General features: G+C 51.3%; 2 protein-coding genes and 1 long non-coding RNA gene across 3 annotated transcripts in view; 2 read left to right on the plus strand and 1 right to left on the minus strand.

Moving 5' to 3' along the window:
• Positions 1-795, plus strand: part of Tspear (thrombospondin type laminin G domain and EAR repeats) — a 190,985-nt gene extending 190,190 nt beyond the window's left edge. The window contains exon 12 of the mRNA XM_021174552.1: positions 457-795. Within this exon, the coding sequence (XP_021030211.1) occupies positions 457-610 (154 nt within the window). The 3' untranslated portion in view covers positions 611-795. The remainder of the gene's footprint in view (positions 1-456) is intronic.
• A 6,449-nt stretch (positions 796-7,244) lies between these two features.
• Positions 7,245-9,977, plus strand: LOC115032160. Its single transcript, XR_003837816.1, has 2 exons — positions 7,245-7,932; positions 9,710-9,977. It is a non-coding gene; the product is annotated as an uncharacterized LOC115032160 (long non-coding RNA).
• A 3,729-nt stretch (positions 9,978-13,706) lies between these two features.
• On the minus strand, positions 13,707-16,479 carry Lrrc3 (leucine rich repeat containing 3). The gene is made up of 2 exons (XM_021174044.2): positions 16,347-16,479; positions 13,707-15,679 (listed from the first exon to the last, which is right to left on the minus strand). Exon 2 carries the CDS (start codon positions 15,546-15,548, stop codon positions 14,775-14,777), a length of 774 nt encoding a protein of 257 aa, XP_021029703.1. The 5' UTR covers positions 15,549-15,679; positions 16,347-16,479; the 3' UTR covers positions 13,707-14,774.
• Between the last annotated feature and the right edge of the window lie 5,196 nt (positions 16,480-21,675).

Consider the following 21,675-nt stretch of genomic DNA (forward strand, 5'->3'; position numbering starts at 1 on the left):
ACACACACACACATACACACACACACACACATACACACACACACACATACACACACATACACACACACACACATACACACACACACACACACACCTGCTGATCAAGAGCAAACAGATGCCTTCAACCTAGGGAAATGGGTGAAAGCCACGGGCAGGACTGTCCAGGAGGACACGGTGGAGGGTGTCACCGTGCTGAGATGGCCCGGCCGCACAGGTGGATGTGGCTGTTTCTCATAACATGGCAGAGCCTGCCCTCACCTGTTGGGTTTGAGGATTAGCACCTTTTGACAAAATAATGTTGGAAAATATTAACAGCAGAGCCCCTGCGGCTTGACGTGAGGCTGCTGCTCTGGGATCTGGGATGGGGGACAGCTTCTCTCCTGGGCCTCAGTTTCCCACTTGACCCTGGGAGCACCTGTGTGGAGGAGGGGACCAGGCTGATTATCTCTTCCACAGGTGGCAAGGCTATGAGGGCTTCGTGGCCGTACACAAACTCCCCACTTTTGGCTGTCGGGACTGGGAGGCTTTTAACACCACTGCCGGCTCATACCTCATCTACTCCAGCGCCAAGGAGCCCCTCTCCAGGGTCCTGAAGCTGAGGACTGGCTGAAGTCACCCTGGATCCCGCTGCCCCCTAATACCCACCAGCTAGGCATGTGCAGCAGGCAGGACCCACCCAGCCCTCCCTGGTCCTGGGGCAGGTGGAGAAGCCTGTGCACCTCTCTACACTCTCTGAGCTGGCCCTTCCCCTCTCCCCCAACTGGGGGATGTGCCAGAACCACAGTCCTGGTGACTGGTGGCCATATTTCAGGTGACCCTGGGGTCCTTCAGGCTGAGGCCCAGGGCTGCCACCCAATCTCGGTGCTCCCAGCCTGTTCCTGCAGGAATTCTGCCTTAAAGGGACAGTTGCTATCACATTTTACCTCAAATACATAAGGCCCTAGCAGTCTCTAGGGCCCCGGCTCTCCCAGCTACCCCTGCTGTGCAGCCTGATGCACATGCCATGACCAACACCTATTTATTGTATTTTATCTATATGAAAATATATTTATATTGCTCTTTACAAAAAAACATGGATGTATCCTTTTTCTTTGGGGGCTCAGTAGTGGACACATGCAAAGAAAGACATCCTTCTGTAGGGGGGATTCTTCTACTGATGTCAGTTTATTCTTAAAAGCACAAGGGGCAAAGTTAGATCAGAAATCTCAAGTCCCTCTCCTTCCTCAGGAACCCCATTATGAAGACACGGGTGGCTTCTCTGGCTGCACACCAACTGATCCCAACAGTGCATTGAACTAGGTCCATATACATGGACCCAAGACCTTCCAGAAACAGTCAGATTGCCCCTTCCCATGGCCAGGACAAGCATTAGACCCCCTATGCTTCTCTGGATAGTTCCAGAAGTGGAATAGATGCGTTTCAATCCCTGAAGGACAGCACAGAGAGTGAGGACCCTGAGAAGCCCCCAGGGTAGGCAGGAAGCAGTAAGGCCTTGAGGGACATCCCTGTGGGAGATGCAAGGACACAGGTCTTCCACTCCAGGTCCTGGAATCCAGCAACCATTGGCAGACTGGGAAGGGTGGGTTGTACAGAGGAACCTAGCAGGCCTGTTTCCAGACCTTTCTCTAGCTGCCAGCGCTGGAACCAGGAGGCATGGCTAGGACCAAGGCTGCTGTGGGCACACACTCAGGGGCCTTGCCAGGTTTAATGGCACTTTTAAGTGCAGGTGGACTTTGAGCAAGGGGCCAAACCATCTGTTTTATATGTTAGGTGTCAGCACCTGCATGGTCACCAGACTATCGCTCAAGCGTTACTGTGAAGCTGAGACCCTCTCTTGCACACATGCATGCAGGTCACAGAGTCTGACAAAAGAGGACAGTATAGACAGACAGAACAGTCATGACCCCAGTTAGCTTTTTGGTTTTTGTTGTTTGTGTTTTATTTCAATTTTTTGTAACACAGTCTCATATAAGCCCTTGCTGGTCTAAGATTTGCTACGTAGCTCAAACTTGAGTTCCTGATCCTTCTGCCTCAGCCTCCTAAGTGCTGGGGATGCAGATGTGTGCTACCTCAGACAGCTTCTAGTTACCTCCCTAACAGCTGAGTCTGAATCAGAAGTGAAGCAGACCATAGGATACCCCGGGGGTGAGGAGCCAGCTCTGAGGGAGCCCTGAGGACACCAGCTCTCACACTGACCCAGGACATAGGAAGCCCAGCCAGACCAGCATGAGGAAAGAAACCAGTTTTAGTTGTCAGTTACCTCACAAAAGAGTCAATGTTCAAGTGACTGTATTTGGTCACTTTACACACATCTTTTAAAGCCTGCGAGCTTTCTGGCTTGGTAAGTTCCTCGCAGCAATCATGATGGGCTGCCCACTGATTCTGATTTGGAATGGTCCAGCTCCAAAACTGAGCTCTCAGCCCAAGAAATAAACAGACCAGCACCACAGGCCCAATGTGCAGGACAGTCCATTGATTAGCTCAGGAATCCAGCGCTGATTTAGCCCCCACCTCACCCTTCACATGGGGTGCTGGCTGGGCTGTGAGGGCCATCCAGACTTTGTCATTCACATGGGCATGCTAGAAAATAAGCCTCTAAAGCCAGTCCTGCTGAGGAGAGGAGGTGCTGCCCTGCAGTCCTGAGATGTACATCTTCCACTCTCCTCACGCCATCTCTCTCCACGGCACTGGCTGGGGCAGAAGTGTGACAGATGCTGGACACAGAGCAAGTTGAGTGTCAATCACTTCTGACAACATCCAGTGGACTCTGTCCCCAGGCTCAGTGGGAACGAAGCTCTTGGTGAGTTCAGGATGTGTCTTTGAAGACCTTCAGCTTCCCTCCTGCTGTGGGCTGTGGTGGGAAATTCCCATGAAGCTTCTGGTCCAAAAAGGACCTGCCTTTCCCATCTGGGCTGCTCCCACATCCCTGCTACCACACCCACATCCAAGGATGATGCTTAGGTCCATGGATAAGCCCAAATTCTGTTAAGGGTGGTCCTTGAGATCTGGGCAGGCCTGGGTTTGGGGACCCCTTATATCGATGGGTAAAGCCGAATAAACCCCACTCCCCATCTTCAGTGGCTCCTGTGGAGACCTAGATCTCATTAGCTCCTGCTTCCCCTTGTGCACAGTGACACAGACATGCCACTGAGCCTGTGTCTGTCCTGCTGCAGGAGCTCTTGACACATATATAGGAGGGCACCACCTGTCCTGGACTGAAGGGCCACTAGGTACACTGTGGTGGTTCTACATCCCAATAAGGGTCCATCTCAGCCATCACTGCTTTGCCACTGGTCACCAAAACCAGAGAGGCCGAGGTGCCACCAAGGAGGTTCCAGTGGCTCTGCCCTTAGAGTCCCCTAGCAGGTGCCCAAGTCCCTCCAAACCAATAGGAGTACCAGAGATCTCAGCTTCTATCCTGTGGTAATTTAAGTATCAGTTTGGAGGGCTCTTGTAAGATGAAGTATTTCTTCTTCTTCTTCTTCTTCTTCTTCTTCTTCTTCTTCTTCTTCTTCTTCTTCTTCTTCTTCTTCTTCTTCTTCTTCTTCTTCTTCTTCTCCTTCTTTCTACTTTCTTCTTTTCTTTCTTCTTCCTTCTTCCCTCTTTCTTCTTTCTTCTTCTCTTCTTCTCTCATACAATACATCCTGATGGCAGCCTCTCCTCCCTAACCTCCTCGCACCCTCCCCCCCCCCGCACCCTCCCCCAGATCCACTGCTCCTCCATTTCCCTTCAGAAAGAGGCCTCCCAGTGACATCAATCAAACCAGGCATAACAAGATGCAGTAAAACCAGCCCAAACCTCTCATATCAAGACTGGACAAGGCAACCCAGTAGGAGGAAAAGGGTCCCAAGAGCAGGCAATAGAGTCAGAGATACTCCCTCCCCCACTGTTTGGAGTCGCCCCATGAGAACACCCAGCTACACAGTCATAACCTCTACACAGAGGACCTAACTCAGGCCCAAGCAGGCTCTGTGGTCACCGCTTCCATCTCTGCGAGTCCCTGTGAACTCATGCCCAAACTGCCTGGAGATTAGCTTTTAATTTGACCTTGAGGTTAGTCATGCAGACAATTGGGCGTCATGCAATCTATTGAAATCCTGAATAGATCAAGGGCCTGCAGGTCCATAGGTTGGACTTCTGTGCCTACAGCATCCTTAGGTCCCCATTTTGTTGGCCTGGGGCATGATTGCTAGCCTCAGTCACAGGGTTAATCCCAAGTCACCTGTTTGTTTTTACCATTCTCTTGCTCATGTGCATACCCCCTCCCACTCCAGTTCCTCCCTCTCCCTCATTGATGATGATGATGATGGTGATGATGATTTGGGCATGAACCTGGGACCTTTCACATGCCAGGCTAAGTAACTCTACCACTGAGCTAAAGCCCCTCCCCTTTCTTATCTCATGACAAGATCTTACTAAATTACTCACGCTGCCCTTGAACTCACTCCGTAGCCTAAACTAACTTGTAACTTGGGATCCTTCTGCCTCAGCCTCTAGAGAGGTGGGAATGACAGGCCTGTGCAGGTTTTGCGTCTTTGGAGAACACCAGACACAAACAGGCAAAAGTCTCTGAGCAGGAGTCAGGATAGCTCAAGTCTAGGCCTGACAACCAACCACCCGAGGCCTTTAAGCCTGCCTCTATGGCAAGGCTGGACCGGGGCTGTCATTTGCTCTGTCCTAATCACCCCCCTCCCCCAGAGCACCTTCCCTCTTGACTCAGGTGATGTCCACATAACCTCTGAGGCATGAGGCATGAGGCATGAGGCATGAGGCATGAGGCATGAGGCATGATACAGTGTCCAGTCACCCAGGGAGCTAGCGCCAAGGAGGGGAGGCAGTCGGCACTCCTCACCAACACTAAGAAGGCACAAACTAGGCAACTGTCATTTGTCTTCCACACAAAGGTGCCACCCTGTCCCTGGCTGATCTGCTGAGTGGAAGCAAACATAGAAGCGAAACATGTCAATCAAGGTTTTCAGATGCTGAATGCAAGCCAGAGGGGAACAGAAAGCAGTCACGTGTTCACAGCATGCTCGCCAGTGGCTGCAACTCTGCTTTGCATCAGATGGGACCCAGTGCAGCCCAGGCTGCTCGCTGAACCACAAGCTCACGGTTCCTGACTCACCTTTATTCCCCTGTCCAAGATACCGCCCCCCCACACACACACACATACACACTTACCCTCAGGCACTTGGCATGTGCACCCATATGCCTACCCTCCCATAGATACACACATGTACACACATGTATGCACACACACCTCCAGCCCATCCTAGCCAAGGACTCTGTCATGAGCAGTGGGCCCCGAGACCCCTCCCCCCCATGCCTGGCTCAAGTATGAAGCACAGTGCTCCCTCACAGTTGAGTCATGATGGTTCTCTTTCTACACGGAGTGTCACCAAAACCTTCTGCAAGAGCAGACGCTACACACTTTGGATGCTGTCTAACAAGTCTGCTGTTCAGTGAGACCCAGTGAGGTCACATACCTTTGTCACCTGCTCAACCTGGGCCTGCCTGCCTAGCCCACTGCCTCAGCAGGCCCAGGCTCCCCTACAGCTGTGCCGCCTTTCCTTGATCTCCCCTAGCAGTCGCCATCCCCAGCTCCTCACTGAGTAGCCGGTTGTCTGCTCTCAATGTTCCTGTTCACCAGCCTTTGCCCTGCAGTGCCACACCAACTCCTGTGGAGTCTGTGTGACGTGCAACACAAAGTCCACAAAGTATGTTCAGACCTGAGACGCATGTTCCCCAGAACCCAGGCTCCCGGAGGTCACTGGCTCAGCAATGGCTATATGTGGTGGGGTGATGTGTGTTCTTTTCTTCTTCCTCATGGCCTTCTTGGCCCTTATTGCTGATTCTGATAAAACCATTACTACCTTGATTGATCAAGGATGAAATATTTGGGGATGTGATTAAATGCATTGCAGCAACAGGAATCATTTGTAGAAAATCCAGATGTTGTTGAAAGTCATAGACTTCAAGCTTTAAGGGGGCCTAAAAGTCCCATTCAGGATGAGCAAGAGTTTATTTTAGAGGCAGATGGTGGGCCCTTCCTATGTACAGGGGACCCTATAAGTTAAGATCAACTGCAGGACCTTTAACTTATACAGGGGCCTAGCATGAGAATGGAGATAGATGGGTCAATATTAATGGGGAGAGCATTTTATACTATACATTAAATTTTATGGAGTGACTTGCCAGAGCAAGGCTTCCTTGGTGTGTGATGACAAACAGAGGTCAGAGAGCAATCATAAGACAAATACATAGCTTTTGGAGAAATCATAAGAGCCTGTTCTCTAAAGAGAGTTTTATAGAAGCAGTCACAACATTTCCAAATTGGCCAGAAGGCCCATAGGATTGTGAAGTTGGTATAAGTTAAAGTTAAACTTCTGACTATTGTGTAAGCCTTGGCTGGCAGAATGCTAAGCCTAGGCTGACCACTGTCTGGGTACCAAGAGGGTTCCCAAGAGCTGCTTCCTGTTTTATTCTTCTGGTTTCAAGGTAACTTGTTAGTGTTTATCTTTGGGGTATGAGATGCTCCATGTAGTGGCCTGTAGCCAAACATTGCGTTCCTGATTTGAGTGTACATAACCTCAGCTGAAGGTAAAGCAAATCGCAGCAGCTTCAAATCTCTCTTGTGTTTGTGTCTGTCTGCCACTGTGCTGAATCCTTACCTACCTGAGTACCGAGACCCTGATTCTCCCATGGAAGGAGACCCCGCACTGGGAGGTCTGTGGCACTGCAGTCACTTCCATGAGGCTGTAGGGAAAGGTGGTAGAGGAAAGCATCCTTTGGCCCGCAGCTATTCACAGGTTTGCAGGTTGATGACAAAGTACAGAACCACCTCCCACAAATTCCATTTCAGAGCCTCTGGTTCTCTCAACCAAAGCTCACGGCTCTCAGATAACCAACAGGTAGGCGCCTGCAGGGCAGAGCTCACAGACATCATGGAGAGAGAGGCAGCCCGAGGAAGGAGAATGGGAGAACTTGTGAAAGGTCTGTGTGTCCAGTGGGAGGGCACGAGAGGGTAGATGGGAGGCTGCAGAGGCAGAAAGGGAAGCATGGGTCCTCTTGACTGAGGATGGCTTCCGAGAGCTGAGCCTGGTTCCTTCTGCCTCCCGTCGAAGGACAGACAGCAAGTTGGTGATGGCCAAACACCCGTGTCATGTTTGTAATGCCATGAAGACAGGATTAGGTAGAGCACTATGTTGTCACAAAGTCAGTGACCAAAGCCATCTCAGCTTCCCCAGCTCTGTCTGGCAGAGCAGAAGGCCCACAGGGACTCCGGCTGCAGTGCTGACCGAGATGGCCCCTCCCTAAAGGAGCCTGTCTCTGCATACTTCTAGCTCCTAGAACCACTGGCAGCCTCTGACTTATGATCTCACCCCTCGTTCCAAGGCCGGCGCTCTGGCTGTATCTCTTTTCCTCCAGAGCCTCTGAGTCTCTCTTCCCAACCTGCTCCACAAGACCAGTTATCCATGACAACCTCCAGTCCTTTTCTTGGCAATGACCACAGTCGGTAAGGGCCGCAAGATCTCAGTCGGCCATGACCACAAGACCACGGTCACCAAGTGCCACAGGATCTCGCTTGGCAATGACCACAGGACCATAGTCACCAATGACCTCAGGACTACGGTTGGCAATGACCACAGGAACATGGTCACCAAGGGCCACACGACCTCGGTCGGCAATGACCACAGGACCATTGTCACTGACGGCCTCAGGGCCACAGTTGGCAATGACTACATAGTCATTGTTCCCCGATGACTACAGGACCACAGTTGGCAATGGCTACAGGATCACTGTCTACAATGACAACAGTCAACAATGACCACAAAACCACAGTCAACAATGACCACAGAACCACAATCAGTAGTGGAAACCTGAAGTCCTTTTCTGCTATGTAAAGAAGCAAGCATGGATTCTAGCATTGAGGTAGGACATCTGTAGTGGCCACTGTTCTTCTGAATGTTCCCTGGGTTCTCCTCTTTTTCTTTTCAGACTTGTCACCTCCAGGAGCCTAATGGGACAGAAGGACAAAATAGGCTGTATTGTTATCTTTCTTGCTATTCTTCTGCAAGGTGGCACTGTGTCCAAAGTTTATCTGTCATCCTGGAAGTACCTAGCTAAAGCTGCCTACATTCCCCAGATGGGAACTAAGGAAGGCACAAAATCAGATAGCAGGACATGAAATGCACAGAAATCTTCCCATCCTGGTCCTCACCTGGTCACTGTGACCCTATATGTGTATCATTTTTAGGTTGTTCTCATCCAAATCCAAGAGCCACCCTTCCTCAGAGGGTACAAGAGCATTTCAAAAAGAACTGAATAAAGGCCCTGGACAGGAGGGAAGTAGCCTCAACTCCTAGCCCGCCCTTGGCAGACACACAGCTGTGGCTGGTATTATTATCTGGAAAGCTCCAAGTTACAGGGCTGGAGCTGCAGCTTGGTAGTGCAGTGCCTGTTTGCTTGCTAATCCTGTGCCAGGGCCTAGGTTCTACTCTGAGTACCAAGAGAAGGAGGGAGGAGAGTGAGAGGAAGGGAGGGGGGGAGGGAGGGAGGGAGGGAGGGAGGGAAGGAAGGAAGGCAGGAAGGCAGACAGGCAGGTGGACAGGAAGAAAAGCTGGTTCAAGTTCCAAATATGGGACATGAATGTTTCTAGACCTCCCCTGCCCCCTGGGGTAAGGAGCAACTTTCTGAAGGTGTAAGCAATGACCAGGGACCATGAAAGACAGACAGTGTATGAAGTGACTGCTTGAAGGTCTGTGGCTTTGCATGTGGAGAAGTAACACCAACCCGAATCGCTGGCATGGCAAGGCTCCACCTTGCTCCACCTGCTCCTATAAGCAGACCCAAGTGGGGAAACCACATGGGGGCATTTGCCCAAGAAGGTGGGGTCAGACACCAACCTCTGGAACAGACTGATAACCTGGGAAATGACCCATATGTCCATCAAGGGCATGTCACACCCGCAGGTGACAGAGGTAACCCCCTTCCCAGCTCCTTACCCATAGCACTAGACACTGACAACAGACTGAGCCAGACAGCACCTCCAAACCCATGCACCCTGTCTTGATCTTTCTTGGAACGTGAGCTCTGAGGGGGAATTGTAGGTAGCCTCCCACTAGCTCACACCTGGCCAAACCTGAGAGAGTGGAGACACCAAGGGCTCCTACTCTTGTCCACCATGGTGAGGCCTAGGTCCAGCTGTCCATTACTCACACCAACTCTGAACATGAGAGCCCCTGAGGACCAGGCGTCATGTGTCAAACCGTCCCAGGACCCACTGTATTCGGGGCAAGTGGAGTGAACCATAGCAACCTCTCCTCTGCTTGAGTCTCCCCTCCCTAAGGGCTGGCTGCTACTGTGACTTCAGGTCCCTTAGGTGGTAGATTTGCTTCAGTATGTACAGAATGTAAGGGAGGGGGTAAGATGGCCTCCACTGGTCCCAGTGGCAGCACATGGCTACTTCTGATGGCTAATGTTACCCAGTGACACTTGGGTGTCCGCTCCCTTTCTGGGCAGTATTGTTGCCATGGTTACAAGGGCAGAGCCAGTTTAAGCTTGAAGCATCCTGCCCCTGGCTGTGGCGGCCATGCAGACAGGTTTCGGGAACATGAACCAGTCTGTTTTGCCTCACACACTGGCGGCTGACCTTTCTTCCATCTGTAGTCAACCAAGCTCTGGTCTTTTGTTTTGACAACACCCCAAGGCCCAGCTCCCAAGTGACAGTGTCCAGGCCAGCCATCAGAGATGCAGATTCCAGCCCAAGCTGCCAGAAGCCAGCCACCACTAAGCAAGCATATCGCTTCTTCTGAACTTCAACACCCTTTTCTGAAGCAGACCAACCAACCACTGTAAGAACCAACTAAAATGCCCTTGAAAGCAAGCTGGTCCTGTCATGTGGAGGCTGAGGTCCCCTCCCAGTGGTCCATTTCCTGAGTAAAGATAGTGTCCTAAGGGCTGCTGCTAGCCCAATGCTAGACTCCCACAGAGTCATGGGATTTTTTTCAGCCCTGCCAGAGCTCCCTGGATGCAACCGACCCTCAGATCTCCCACCCACCCCTGCCCATAGCTTTGCCCTTGGTGCCACCCAGAGACCCTTTCCAAAGCAAATCCTTTCCTCTGATTCCAGCACTCAGGGACCCATGTCAGAGTCCCATCAGCCTGTGGTGTGCAAGGCCAAGGGGTCCATTGTAAGTTCAGAGAGCTACAAAATTCCTCAGAATCCCAGGAAAGCAGCCGCCACCTCTGGATTCTGGAAAAGTCAAGAAATAGATGCTGCTACAGAAGAGAGCCCTAAGCAGGCAACTGTCTCTAGAGGCCTGGGGGGAGGGGGGAGGTGCAGATTAACACTCCCTCCTAAGACCACAGACACAGTGGGCCAGGAGTGAGGGATGGATGCAATGACAGGTGCACGTGTGCAGAAATGTGCATGCCTCTAAATCTGCATGTGAGCCTGTGTACACTCACATGAGTGTAGCAATATCTCTGTGTCTGTCTGGCTTACATGTAGTGGAAATGCATATGCATGTATTTATATATGTATATATATGTGTGTGTGTGTGTGTGTGTATATACGGGGTGTGTGTGTGTGTGTGTGTGTGTGTGTACGTGCAGATTGTGGAAGCTCCTGGACACCACACTGGCTACACTGAAGGTTTCCTAGAAGGGACAAGCCAGTCTGCAGGGAAGGGAGACAGGCTGACGGGTGATGTGAACACTCTTTGGGTCTTCCAGCCACATTAACTGAAAACTGACCCGAGTGTGAGAGGGCTCCATGGCAGAAAAGCATTCTACAGAGAGAAGGAGATTGCATCCATTGTCCAGCCCAGAACCCAGAGAACAAGGCAGGATAGAAAGTAGGAAGGGATAACCCAGGCTGGTAGGTGGATACCAGACCATCCGTGGGGACACTAAGTCTCCAAATAGGGTATCTGGAAACAGCAGTTGGAAAAGTTGGTGAGGCAGACAGGCGGGCAGCCGTGACCTCAAAGCAGGGATACAAAGCTGTCAGGAGACAATAAGCATCCATAGATGGTGGATCCCAAGGGCCATGGCCCTTGAGAAATCAAATCCTGAAGATTCAGAAAAATTATCTCTGGCATGACAGTGTGGCCTAAGGATCATGGCTTTGTGGGAGCCACCCGAACTGTGGTTATCTGGGTGCTGCTAGCTCAGCCTGGAGGCCTCACTGAACTGTTCTCGCACAGAGTGCTGTCAAATGATAACTGCTTCCAAGGACTATGAGGGTGGGATTCTGACATGTGATGTTTACCAATTTCCTTGGCGTCTGACCTTCTACGTGGTCAGATTCAAGGCACCGTGGTACAGCTGGCTCCCAGAACTCCTGAAAACTTAATGACGGCCATTATGATCTAACTATGACAATCAGTTGTCTAGCTAGTTGAAGATGCCCTCCCAGCTGTGAGGACCTGAAGACAGATGTTGACACAGTTGTGAGGGATGGGTGTCGGCTAGAATTGAAGACGACAGAATCCCAGTAAGCAGCTTTCCTGCACAAAAAGTTTTATTGAGGGCTCACAGAGAGGCTGGGAGAGGACAGAATCAGGTTCAGGGCTGAGCTTCCAAGAAAGGCAACATAGAAGCCATCCTAGGAGCCTAGTCCTAGTCCTGAGAGCTGCCACAGGCTCAGAACATTCCATCTCAGTCTGTGACTTACCACCCCTCAACCTCTAACCCCACCCAAGGATTTCAATTTAGAACCATGTCTTAGGCAATCACATGTAACTAGTGGGAGGGAAAGTGCCCAAAGGAGCCAGTGGGTGGGACCTGGGATGATAGGTTTATACTGATGGGGGTGAGGATGGGGCAGGACACTGAGCCATGTGGCAAAAATAAAACCAAAAAAAAAAAAAAAAAAAAAACCTGCCCACTGTGCCTGAGGAACACTCAAGTTGGGGTGGGGTGGGGGTGGTGGAGATGCGCAGAGTAGGGGAGGACTGACCCAGAGTCCTGGAGATCTAGAGGGTCTGTGCAGAGTTGGGGGAGGAGAATATCTCATTCAAGGAGAGAAGGAAGGTGAAGCTGGTGGAAGCAGGTGGGATCCAGGGAGAAAGACAGTTTCAATGCAACTACCCACATCTGCAAGTCTCCACCAGAGGCTCCAGCCTCATCCACTTAGCCTGTGAGTTGGTCATGGGAAGGAAGGGAAGGGTGTATATATATATGAATGACTGACATGGAATGGGACGACAGGGAGATAAGACTCTGAGGCAGCAGGGTTGGAAGCTTGGATGAGCAGGAGAGTGCTGAGGTCTCTGGGGTCCTCCTTATAGGAGGACAGGGCATGCTCTCTCCAGGGTCCATACCAGGAGACTCTCCCATCTCCTCTTTCCAGCAAGGGCTGAGCAGGAGCTGTATAGATGTGCAACCAGGTAGGGCCAAGCCCTAGGTTAAGAGCAGCAAGCCTGGCAGTGGGTTGAACAGCCTGGGAAGGAGCCCTACCTACACCTGTGTATCTAAAAGACCCAGTAGGGTGTTCCTGGGACAAGAGCAGCTACAGACTTCACCACCAGGCCTCCATCCATGTTCTTTTTTGACCTGGTTTTGTCAATGGGACAGACATGCTGGACAGTGGCAAGCTCCAGAAATAGGGTCTCTCTACTGAGTAGGATGGGTAGAAAGGCCGCAGGGGCCAGCTACCTCCCAACTTGTGCCCCTGCCTGGAAGCAGCTACCGTCCCCACCACATGATAAGAGGAATGCAAGCCATACCCTCTGCACTGGCACCTCCCAGAGTATGTGTCAGGCTAGGTGTCCCTGTCCATGGGACAGACATAGCTACTTCAGCACCGCCACAGCATCAGAGTAGTACCTGGTCCTTAATCCAAGCCCTCAGCTCTGGCTTTTTTTGTTTGGTTTGGTTTGGTTTGGTTTGGTTTGGTTTGGTTTGGTTTTTTCAAGACCTGGTTTCTCTGTGTAGCCCTGGCTGTCCTGGAACTCACTCTGTAGACCAGGCTAGCCTTGAACTCAGAAATCCGCCTGCTTCTGCCTCTCAAGTGCTGGGATTAAAGGCATGCGCCACCACTGCCTGGCTCATCTCTGGCTTTTTAACCTCTTTTCTTTGGCACAGCACCCTCCAGGGTCCAAATCATTCAGCCCTCAGCACCTGCCTCCTCTAACACTTAACTGGGTACTGTGTATTGAGCAGGTCTGAGCCAATGGGGGCCAGGCAGCATCACAATATTGACTGGTGTCCCTAAGGAGGCTGCTTTGAGGTTCCAATTCTCATGGGAATGGGAATGGTCCTACTAGCTCTGCCAGGGTCTGACCCTGAAGACAGTGTAGCTTGGCCCAGGGCTGTGGAAGAATAGTGGACAGCTTGGGAGCTCATCCAGGGCTCTGTTCACCCTGCAGATGCCAGGCATGGTGGCCCCATGGTCACCATGTAGGTGTGGGCATTCAGCAGTGGGGAAAGTCTGGAATTCATGAGTGTTTTTCTCTTCCATATACTTTTGCAGCTGACAGCCATGTAGCCTCAGGCAAGTGTGTCACATGGTGACAGAACTGTGGGCCACACTGACGGTAAGGACCAAGTCAGGCCAGGCCCCCAACATAGTCTCACCTTGCCCCTGCAGATCACAAGAGAATTCCCAGCACACACAGAAGCCGCATTCAATTTCTGCTCAGAGAGGCATCTAGACCCTATACTCAGCACGCACTCACACACACACACACACACACACACACATTCTATGCTCATTTACTTCTCCCAGATACTCAATGACGACATAGCTTAGGGTATAAACACTTATACAAAAGGACAGTAAATAACAAAACTGGAAGTCAAGTCGAGTTAGGTGGCTAGAACATCTACCCCTGAAGATGAAGTAATTACAGGTAAGAAAGTTGATCAGTGAGCTCTGGGATTTCAGCGAGGTGAAGAGAAGGTTCTTGTTGCTAGAGAAAAGCAGTGTTCCTGTTGACTGGCATGGCAACCTCAAACTTCAGTCCCTCCTCCTTCTGAAAAAACAGCTGCTTTAGATATTGGCAGTAGAAAGCAAGGCACAAGAGCCACCGAGATTGACAGGTTTCCACTGCCCAGGAATGGATGGAAGTGGCAGAAGCTGGGGCGGCCCATAAGTGGTCTTAGCAGCTGACACGGCCATGGTGAGCCCATGCTGGACCTTTCTCGTGTTTCTCCATTTTCTCCCTCTTGATGGGCTGACATTTTGGCACAAGGGCAACTAAAGAACTCCCAGGACAAAGGTCAGCACAGGCCAGTGCAGGCTGGACTTTGCACTGACCTCTCTGCAAAGGTCTAGATTGCCGGTACTTTGCTCTGGGAAAGGGCAAACATCTCTGCATTCAGATGTACTGGGAGAGCAGGGGTAAACAGAAATGAGCCATTCCCCGGTGGCAAAACTGCTGGCGCCATCCTCCCTGCCAGGGCCCCATCCTTGCGTGCACAAGTATTCACTTCCCACAGCATGGTGTGGGAAAGGGAGGTTGGCAGATCAGACGGCTCACAGACCTATACCACAAACAGCTTGGGTTTAAGTGGCAGCTGAAGCCAGCCTTGGCAAGGCGTTCCGTTTCTCTCGATCTCCATTTACCTACCCATTAAGATGGGCAACCCCCTCCCCCCGCTACAGTGTTAGGCAGTGGCTGCAGGGACCAAAATGCCAACTATGAAAGTGCTTTTTTGGGTTGAACAGCTGCAATGCACCTCCCTGGGGACACAAGAGCACCATCACCTCCACCTGCTGCAGAAAGACAGGGCAGCCAGGCTCAGTGGCCCACCGGAGGCAGGTGCTAGGGCACAGGGCTAAGAGGCTCCTTGGAGACTGGAGCACTAGGCAGGGACTTCAGGTACTCCAGGTGTCGTCTGGCATCCTCCTGGTTGTGGCGTACGTAGTACACTACGTAGGCAATCACCATGGTAAACCAGCCGAACATGGTGACCAGCATGGCGACATCGGTGGTCTTCCGGTGGGTACTGCAGAAACTGGCACCTGAGTCCAGGACCTGGATCAGTGGCTTGCCCACAAACTGCTCCTGCGCCGAGGTGTGGCAGGCAATTTCATCCACGGAGTCTGGGTCCAGCTTCAATTCCCACAGGGCCTCCTGCAGGGCACACTCACAGTGCAGTGGATTGTGGGACAGGCGGATCTTGGCACTCAACTTGCCCAGGGCGTCCTTTGGAATTCTTCGGATGCGATTATGGGATAAGTCCAGCAGCCGCAGCCCCCCAGCCAGACCTGAGAAGGCCGCTGGCCCAATGGCCTCAATGGCATTATGGGACAGGTCCAGCTCCCTCAGCTGAGGCAGGTGTTGGAAGGCTCCATTGGGGACTCGGGAGATTCTGTTGGCGTCTAGTTTCAGAAGCACCGTGTCGGCTGGGATGTCCCTAGGGATCTCCTGCAGCCCTCTTGAGCTGCAATGGACAGCCACAGCCCCAGCATGGTCAGGGCACTGGCAGGCCTGTGGGCAGGAGGCACCTAACCGTAAGCAGAAGAGGATGAAGAAGCAAGACCCCTGGGAGGGGGCCAGTGGGGATGAGGGGTTCTGCCTGCCCCTGGGGCCCATATTGCCTCCACCTGACCCAGGTAGCTCTTCTCCACTGGGATGTACAAGCAACTGTCCTTCCTCACGTTGCAGGCAGTCATCCAACACAAACTCTTGTGTCTTCACCTCTGGAGAGCCTAGTGGTCTCAGTTCTACAAGAAAAAAAAAGGAAAGGGAGCTGAGGGTGACCACCACTGCATATTTCAATTCAATTTGGGAGGACGGGATCAGGGAGGAAAGGAGTCGTAGGCACACCAGGTTTGAGGCAGGGCTCCCGGTTATCAAACATACCTGCTTTGTAACTTACTCTAGAAGATTCCCAAGGCCACCCAGAGAAGCACCTCCCAGCTAAGCAAGACATCTAGGGCTGACCGATGGCTGGAGACTGGCCCTAGCTAGGCAGTTACAGAACCCTGTCCTAGCCTCTGGTCACCCACCCATAGCTGGGGACACAAGTCTGGGCGGAGGCCCAGGGATCCATCTCTCTCTCCCATCCCCCAGTTCCAGGCTCGTGCTGGCGGAGGTCTTCCCTCCCGATCTGTGCGAGCCAGGTCGGGCGGGGCAAGTGGCCGCGTTCACCAGTTTGTCCCCAAGCACTCGGCTACCTGTGACACCTTAAAGATCGCGGTTATCAATAGAGCTCGCCGCGCACCCTGAAGCAGCAGCTTCATGCCTGAGGCGCTGGAGACACCGGAGAGGAAAAGCAGCCCCCTGCGTGCGGCCGGGCTGGGCAGGGAGCGGCAGCAGAGAGCAGGGCGGCAGAGCAGGGACAGTGGAGCTCCGCGGGTGGGAGGCCACGCGGGCGGATGGGGGCTTTACCTGAGCGGCCGCCGCTGCTCAGCGCCTTCCGAGGTTCCCGGAGCCTGACTAGAGTCCTCCCGGCGCCGCGGCGATCCGCCCGGTGCCCACCGAGCAGCCAGTAAAGAAGGGAGGCGGGCAAGCCATGGCGGGAGGGGCGGGGGCCTTTGCCTATGGGGAGGGGCCGGCAAGAGGAGGGGCAGGGTGGGGCTGAGGCCAGAGGGGCGGGGTTTGTGTGTTGGGCGGGGCCTTGAGAGGGTTGGGAGGGGAGGAATAGGTGGAGAGGGGCCTTGCGATAGGGACAGCGCCGGTGAGAAGGGGTCCTAGTAAGGGACCTTGGTGTTCTGTGCGTTGGGGGACGGGGCGTAGCATGTTGTGGGTGGGAGGGGCCAGGTAAGGGCATGGTCTGTGTGCTGAGGGGCGGGGTCTCTAAAGGGCTGTCCGTGCGAGAGGCGGGGCTTATTGGAAGAGGGCCTGGGGAGGGGAGGGTCCTATTTGAGGAGGGCCAAGGCCTTAAGGGGAAGGGCCAGATAGGTGAGGGACTGGATAGGGGCTGGGGCCTGGGTAAGGAAGAGCTGAACAGAGTTCATAAAATCCTACGGGGCGACACCGAGGGGGGCGCCCAAGGAGGGGTGCGCAGGGTTATGGGCGAGGTTTGTGTGAGGGGCGGGGCCTGATATGTAAACTGCACTGACTGGGGCGGGATGTGGGCGGGGCCTGGAGGGGCGTGGGCGGGTTTAGGGCATTGGTAAGGGAAGGGTCCGTGGGCGTGCCACGTGGCCAAGCCCCGCCCTGAGCAGCCCCACCGCATGACTGACGCCCCTCACCCCAAGTCTCAGGTCTAAGGTCTAAGATCACCATAGAAAGGCAAATGGGGGCGTCGACGCGGGACCTGATCCTCAGCCGGGAACCTATCACCACCGGCCTCAGGAGGACCCCAGTCTCCCTTTGTCACCTGTCTTCCTCGCGCCTGGAGTCTGCGTTTCCCACGACTTCCATAAATGGCTTCCTATCATTTTCTCTTTCCGCCTCCTTATTTCGTGGTTCACCACGCTGAGTGGCTCCCTAGGTCCAGTGTGCCAGTTTCTGTACTGTAACCTGTTCGGCTCCGGCAGGGTTTTAATCTGGGACTCTAACAGAAGGGCCATGGGAGCGTTGTGCAGCAGCCTTGAGTGCATACCCTGAATGGCAGTGTCTGGAGCAGGGTTGGCTCCTTGTTACACCCACTGACAACACAGGCACATAGCCAACAGGTCCTGGTGGACCGGTGGCTCTATCACTCTGGGTGTGGAACGGTGGCTTGAGCTGTAATACGGGTCTGTGTCACTCCAGAGGCTTATGGTGTGCTCTTGTTTCCTGTCTTCTTCGTTTCTCTGCTTTTCGATGAATCGTTTGTTTTCTTTAATTTTGAGTTGCGAGAGTTCTCTGGAAACACCCTCCTTATCAGACGCATAATTTGTAAATATTGTTTCTCGGTCTGTGTGAACTGTCTTTCTATTCTCTTGACAGTTTTCCCCACAGTTTCTTTCTTTTTTTTTTTTTTTTAATTTTGAGAGATTCTAACTCAGCGATCTTTTCTCTGGTGGAAAATGATTTTGAGGTATCTTACGTAAGATGTCTTTGTCTTAGGTAAAAAGCCACAGGGTCTTATGGATGTAGCGATCTGCATCTGAGTCTTGGTTTGGAGTTGATCTGGGTAAGTAGTGTGAGACATGTAAACAGCTCATTCGGTCTGTTGTTGAGAGGAAGATCTCTAGTTGCTGAGAATATATATATAATATATAATATATTACATATAATATATATATTTAGTTAGAAGTGGCTGTTGAATTATGTATATGTATATATAATTATTTAATGTAGCCATCTTCAGACAGACCAGAAGAGGGCATCGGATTCCATTACAGATGGTTGTGAGCCCCCATGTGGTTGCTTGGAATTGAACTCAGGACCTCTGGAAGAGCAGTCAGTACTCTTAACCCTTGAGCCATCTCTCAGCCCTAGATTTTTTTTTTTTTTTGGGTAAGTCTGTTACCATTGGATTATAGCAACTGATCTTCAAGTGTTAAGTTGGCCCGTGCTGGGGGATAAAAGCAACTTAGTTGTGATGTTATCTCTGTATGGTAGCTGAATTATTTAACGTGTTTACAAGTACTGAATTTTTCCCCTTAGCTTTATGTTTTGTATCACTCAAGAAAGTTTCTGTCTCCCCGCCCCCCTCCAAGCTACTGCAGTAGTCAGCATAAAAGCTTTCATAAGACACCCCTGTAAGGCTTTCAGTGTCCGTGAATGTGACTGTCGCTGTTCTCACGCAGGACCCCTCCCATGCCCTGTGCTTCCTCTCTGACAGTTTGGGAGAGACATATATTAATCAACTCAGAACAACAGTTTTGGTGTCAGCGGCTTTTCCACTGTTTTGCTTTTCCTCCTTTGGCTTCTTCTCTGGTCGTGGTTCTGTCTCTTCTTCTTCCCTGCACACATTTACCTTCCTCTGCCCTTCCTAGTTTCCTCAGCTAGAGGAGGAGCTCCTGGGCAGGGTTTGTTTCCTGTTCCATTGTCGGCACTTCCTGTTGTCCTGTTTCTGCTGCATCCTAGGACTTTGATATTTGTGGGGGTTCTTTTTCTTATCAAATTTAAAATACTCTATGACCTCTCACTCTAGTTTTTTTGTAAATATTTATTTATCTGTGTTTATGTGGTCAGGCAAATGGTACCCAAGACCGTGTAGGTCAGAGGACAACTTGCTGTAGTGAGAATTTTGGTTAAAAAAAAAAAACAACCCAGTTATGTGAATATATTTTGTTTTAACCTGGGATGTGGGATAAGAGGCTGCTTCACAGCAGGTGATTATGATTTGCCTCGTGCACTGGCAGGGATGTGATTTTTGCCAGCTGCAGATAGTTTAATTCTGGGAACTCTGGAGAGAGTGTAAATGAAAGAACCCAAAGCGGGGGGGGGGGGGGGGGGGGGGGAGGAGGGGCTATAGCAGCTGCCTCTACCCCTGCCTGCTCCCCCTGCCTGCTCCCCTTACTGCTCCTGGTTGCTGCTGTTGCAATCCTGTCTATAAAGACTGGACTTGCCCCAAAGAACCCAATGCCCCTAACCAGCAGGAAGTAGCCTATTTTGTTGGCTGAAAGAGATCTACACCTCTTCCCCCTCTGACCTTCTTTCTCTCCTACCTAGTGTTGGGGTAATTGGAAGGAATTAGGAAGGAATAAAGGTTGAAAGAGTGGTAGATGTAAGAACCCAATAAAATAGCTAAAAACAAATATGCCAACAATTTGCAGAAGCAGGGTCTCCCCTTCTACCATGTGGGTCCTAGGAATCAAACTCAGGTCCTCAGACTTGGCAGCAAGCACCCTTTTCCTGATGAGCCATCTCACCAGCCTCTCCAGTTCTCATTTGATCTGTGAGTTTAACAGTATGTCTCTCAATTCCCAGATGTTTGGAAAATTTTTCCAGCAATCTATTATTACTAATTCAAATACATTGTCAGAAGATATATTCTATATTTCAGGTCCTCTTAATTTTACTGAGACCCACTGACGGTCCAGAATACAAAGAAGGTTTGCATGCACTCAGAACATGTGTTCTGCTGCCCAGTGGTGTGTTCTGTGGTATGGAGGCTGCTGGCTACATCACAGAGAAGCTTCTGGAAATTACCAACTTGCCAGTTTGCTCTAGTAATTACTGAGATGTGGGGACTAAAATCTCTAGTTATAATCATAGATAAGGTGCATCAAGACGGCTCAGCTGGTAAAGACACTTGCTAAAGCCTGATGGCCTGAGACTGATTCCCAGAATCCCCAAATAGGTGGCAGGAGAGACTGGCTTTACAAAGAAGCCCTCTGACCTCCTCCTGTGCACTGTGGTGTGAGTCACCACACACACACACACACACCAGTAAATAAAATGGTTTCCGGGCGGTTTGTTTGTTTCAAGACAGGGTTTCTCTGTGTACTCCTATCTGTGCTGAAGCTCACTCAGTAGACCAGGCTGGCCTCAAACTCAGAGATCCGCCTGCCTCTGCCTCCTGAGTGCTGTGATGAAAGTCATGCACTACCACTACCCGGCTAAAATAAAATGTTAAAAAATAAATTAAAAAAAAATTGTAGATTATGTGTGTGCGCATGTGCCTTGTCTATGTGGGTGTATGTATGCTTACGTGAATGTGTATGTGAACCCTCATGTGTGTATTATAGACTGGAAGCTGACATTGATGTCTTCTTCAGTCTCTATCTTGTGTTGAGACAGTATCTCTCAACCCAACTTGGCTAGTCCAACTGGCCAGCAAGCCCAGGAATTTCCCTGTCTCCACCTCCCCAGCACTGAGATTACAGGCACAAGCTGCCACACCTGAATTTTTTTTTAAACACGGGTGCTGTAGATCTGAACTCAGTTTTCCATGCTTGTTGCAGTGAACACATTACCCACCGAACTCCCCCACCCCATCAAGAGATTATTTTGTTCATTTTGAACCCTTCTGTTCTGACGGCATGTGCTCTCTAGACATCTACCTTCTGCAGTGTTAATACAGCCATGGCCAGCTTCCATTTGGTCGAGTTAGAGCAGCATGTCCCAATCTGTCCTTTCTTGTCATATAGCGGGGCTTTCCGTGTCAAGCCACTTCCTCAGGGTCCCACAGTGCTGATGGACCTCTCAAAACCAATCAACTCCACAGGGAAAAACAGAGACTCTAAGAAAGCTCCCTCCATGGAGCCAAGTGTGCTGGTTGCTCTTCTCCCTGGTGAGCAATATCTTACAAGTGACTTGCAGGAGGAGTTTTTCTGGTTCATAGTTTGAGACTGCCACTGGGTAGGGAAGGCAGGGTAGCAGGTGCCTGCCCATAGTCCGGAAGGCAGGATTTGTTCAAGACTTGCTCACTCCCATCTTGGAGGACCAGGAAGCAAAGGGACTGACTGGTAGCATTCAAATGACTTTTTCTTTTTTCCTCTTTTATGCTACCCAAGTCCACAGCCCACAGGATGGTGTCGCCCATACCCAGGGTGGGTATTCCTGCCTCAGTTAATCTCTTTGAGAAACACCCTCACAGACATGCCCAGGGGTGTTCTTCAGTCTTCTAGATGATTCTAAGTCCAGTCAAGTTTACAGTGACTAGTCATCACAGAGGGTTTATGTGATCAGACAGTAGCTACCCAGAGAGAAGAGTACAGCCTTGCTCTGGTGATGTCCTGTAGGCATAATGTTATTATGCACTATGTAAAGATTATCCTTGTATTATTCAAATGCTTATTTCTGTGCCACTGTATCTGGTTGCAGTCCTTATTCTAAGAATCTCTTGGGGGCTGGTGAGATGGCTCAGTGGGTAAGAGCACCTGACTGCTCTTCC

The sequence above is a fragment of the Mus caroli genome, chromosome 10, assembly GCF_900094665.2.
Source record: "Mus caroli chromosome 10, CAROLI_EIJ_v1.1, whole genome shotgun sequence".
Lineage (NCBI taxonomy): Eukaryota > Metazoa > Chordata > Mammalia > Rodentia > Muridae > Mus > Mus caroli.